The 3,146-nt window shown below is 38.2% G+C and overlaps 1 protein-coding gene across 1 annotated transcript; it reads left to right on the forward strand.

Moving 5' to 3' along the window:
• Positions 1-411: 411 nt before the first annotated feature.
• On the forward strand, positions 412-1,350 carry LOC139009801 (olfactory receptor 7D4-like). The gene has a single exon (XM_070413913.1). The coding sequence runs from the start codon at positions 412-414 to the stop codon at positions 1,348-1,350; it is 939 nt and encodes a 312-aa protein (XP_070270014.1).
• The last annotated feature ends 1,796 nt before the right edge of the window (positions 1,351-3,146 follow it).

Consider the following 3,146-nt stretch of genomic DNA (forward strand, 5'->3'; position numbering starts at 1 on the left):
AAGGATGTTTGAGTAGAAAATGCATGTTTTAATTCCTATTATGAAATGAAAGAAACATGGAGATTATCAAAGAAAAGGCCTTAAATGTCTTTATATATTTGAAAGTTTCATATAAAAGAAGAAATTGGTTAATGTCCATAAATTCAGATAAGTGAATTAGAACGAGTCTGTAGAGCATAAAAAGAGAGAGAAAGTTTCTGTTAACTTAATGAAAGTCTGAATAATTACTACAATTTAAAATAAAATTGGGGAACCACTTAAATGAGTGAATCATTGTCATTGGAATGACTACTAGATCATGAATGATGTCCACACAAAGGTGGAGCCAAAAGTTGATGACTCCCATAGATGCCTTCTGGCTGTTTACTGAATGTTGCTTTTGCCTCCTTCTTCATAAGATAAACCAGCTGCATGGAAGCAGAAAACCACACAGAAGTGTCACAATTCCTGCTCCTGGGTCTCTCAGATGACCCTAAACTGCAGCCCCTCCTCTGTGGAGTGTTCCTGTGCATGTACCTGTTCACTGTGCTTGGAAACCTGCTCATCATTGTGGCCATCAGCTCTGACTCCCACCTTCACACGCCCATGTATTTCTTTCTCGCCAACCTGTCCTTTGTTGACATCTGCTTCACCTCCACCACGGTCCCAAAGATGCTGGTGAATGTCCAGGCACAAAGGAAAAACATCTCCTACATTGGGTGCCTCATTCAGGTATATTTTTATATGACTTTTGCTGGAATGGACAATCTCCTCCTGACTGTGATGGCCTATGACCGGTATGTGGCCATCTGCCACCCCCTGTACTACACAGTCGTCATGAACCCACACTTCTGTGGCATTCTGGTTCTGATATCTTGGTTCATCGTTTTCTGGGTCTCTCTGCTTCATACACTTCTAATAAGGCGACTGACCTTCTGTGTCGGCACTGAAATCCCACATTTCTTCTGTGAACTTGCTGAGATTCTCAAGGTGGCCTGCTCTGACACCTTCATCAATAACATCGTCTTGTATGTGTCTGCTGTCTTCCTGGGAGTACTTCCTCTCACAGGGATTCTGTTTTCTTACTCTAAGATTGTCTCCTCTTTAATGAGAATATCCTCTGCAGGAGGGAAATATAAAGCATTTTCCACCTGTGGGTCTCACCTCTCTGTGGTCTCCTTGTTCTATGGGACGAGCCTGGGGGTCTACCTCAGTTCTGCTCTGACCCATTCTTCCCTACACAACTCAATTGCCTCAATCATGTACACTGTAGTCACCCCCATGCTGAACCCCTTCATCTACAGCCTGAGGAACAAGGATGTGAAAGGGTCCCTGAAAAGGCTCCCTAACCTAGCAGCATCTTGTCTGTGATAGATCTCTGGCCTCAGAAATAAGTGTACATTGTGTGCCCAATGGTAAATGTTGCAAATTTACTAGTAAATATCTGGTTCTTTTTCACACCTCAAAGACAGACTTTATTTCTTCTATTTCCAAACATGTATGATTTCACTTTTGTTTTTGTATTCGTTTTTCTCAGCAACTCCCTCAGAAATTCGTTTCTGACTTTTCTATATGGTTTCCACAATGTTCCATGTTTGGTCAGCATTCCTGCAGCTATTCTTAAGATTTCTAACTTTAACTTTGTGCTGACTTGGTTTCCCAAAAAGTTGTCCTCATCTGTTGCTGATATTCATCTTAGTTGGATTGTATGCTTGTTGTTGTTGTTATTGTTTTCAGAAGAAATTATATGAAAATCATACAGTAATTAGAACAACGTGGTTAGGATATCAGGACTCTACTTGTCTCTTCACATGAATGACTTGATTTCATCTTTAAAACATTTCTTTGACATTATGTTTTCATTCACTTTTCAAAAGAAGAGACTGAGTTGAAATTGGATCACAACCTGGCCAGCTGACTTTGCTATCCTACCTTTCACAAGAACTGTGATATGTGATTTTCAAGTTCAGAGTAGGAATCTAGATGTGAAAGATGTCTTCAGATGACATATAGGAATTTACTGCCTTGAAAACTGACGTGTCATTCATTGAGATCCTTCCATCCATCTTCCTTCCTTTCTTTTCTATTTGACCATTATTTCCTATTATTGCAATTTTGAGATAGACCCTCTGAGATCCAAACCCATGTAATAATGAGTACAATAAAATAAGTGTTGTTTTCTCACATGACTTAATTTTTTTGGAGCTCTGTGGGGGTACCTTAGAAATAATAGTTACTCATTTGAGGAACATGTTTAGAACTTAATTCACTTGGGTGAAGAATGTTAATAGAATTGAGTTTGCAAGGACATGCTTTTATTGATTTGAGAGAGAGAGAGGAAGGGAGAGGGAAAGAGAGAGAAACATCAATGTGAGAGTGAAACGTTGATCTGTTGCCTCCTCCATGCACCCGAATTGGGTCAAACCCAGAACATGGGTATGTGCCCTGACTGGGAATCCAACTAGCACCCTTTCTGTATCTGGGACGAAACTCTAACCAACTGAGCCACACCAGCCAGTGCTAACCCAATTCTATTTTAAATTTTTTCTTAAAGAGAATTTTCCTTAAATCAACTCGTTAAAGCCAACTCTGATCTTTATTTCTCTTGCCAGGTCACAATATAATTTAATTTTGGACAAAATACAAAGGAGAAAATTAAAGAAATTGATGTAACAAACACCTAAGGACAAACACATCAGTGAAATGGGGATAATAATTGAACTTACCTTATTGGGTTGTTTTAAGGAATTAAATTAAATTAAACCTAAAGTACTTGGACAAGTGGATTTCAGTCCTAGTTGATTATCATATTTACCTGTGAATATTGTAAAATGTACTGATGCCTCGTCACAGCCTAGAAGCAATTAAATAATAATCTCTACAGTCCTAAGTGGTAGTAACACTGCCTTAGAATACTGCCAGGCACTTAGAAATTGTTCAATTAACCTTGACCTATTATAACTATCATTAATATTTAAAATATGAGCATTTAACATTATTTGCTTCCAAAATCATATTTTATAGAGATTTAAAACATTAGAATTTGTTTTCCTTAAATCCCTGCATGATGTCATTGCCCTGTATATTTGTCCCCCAAAAGCAAACATTGTCATTAATTGATCAGTAGTGCAGAATAACAAAACCAAGGATAAAAATCATATGATCCT

The sequence above is a fragment of the Myotis yumanensis genome, unplaced genomic scaffold (assembly GCF_028538775.1).
Source record: "Myotis yumanensis isolate MYYU_CA2020_CCGP unplaced genomic scaffold, mMyoYum1.0.hap1 SCAF_5, whole genome shotgun sequence".
NCBI classification, from domain to species: Eukaryota; Metazoa; Chordata; class Mammalia; order Chiroptera; family Vespertilionidae; genus Myotis; species Myotis yumanensis.

Bases quoted from the DNA above. Each gene is read 5' to 3' on its own strand.
- LOC139009801 (XM_070413913.1), top strand. From the start codon at position 412: ATGGAAGCAGAAAACCACACAGAAGTGTCACAATTCCTGCTCCTGGGT.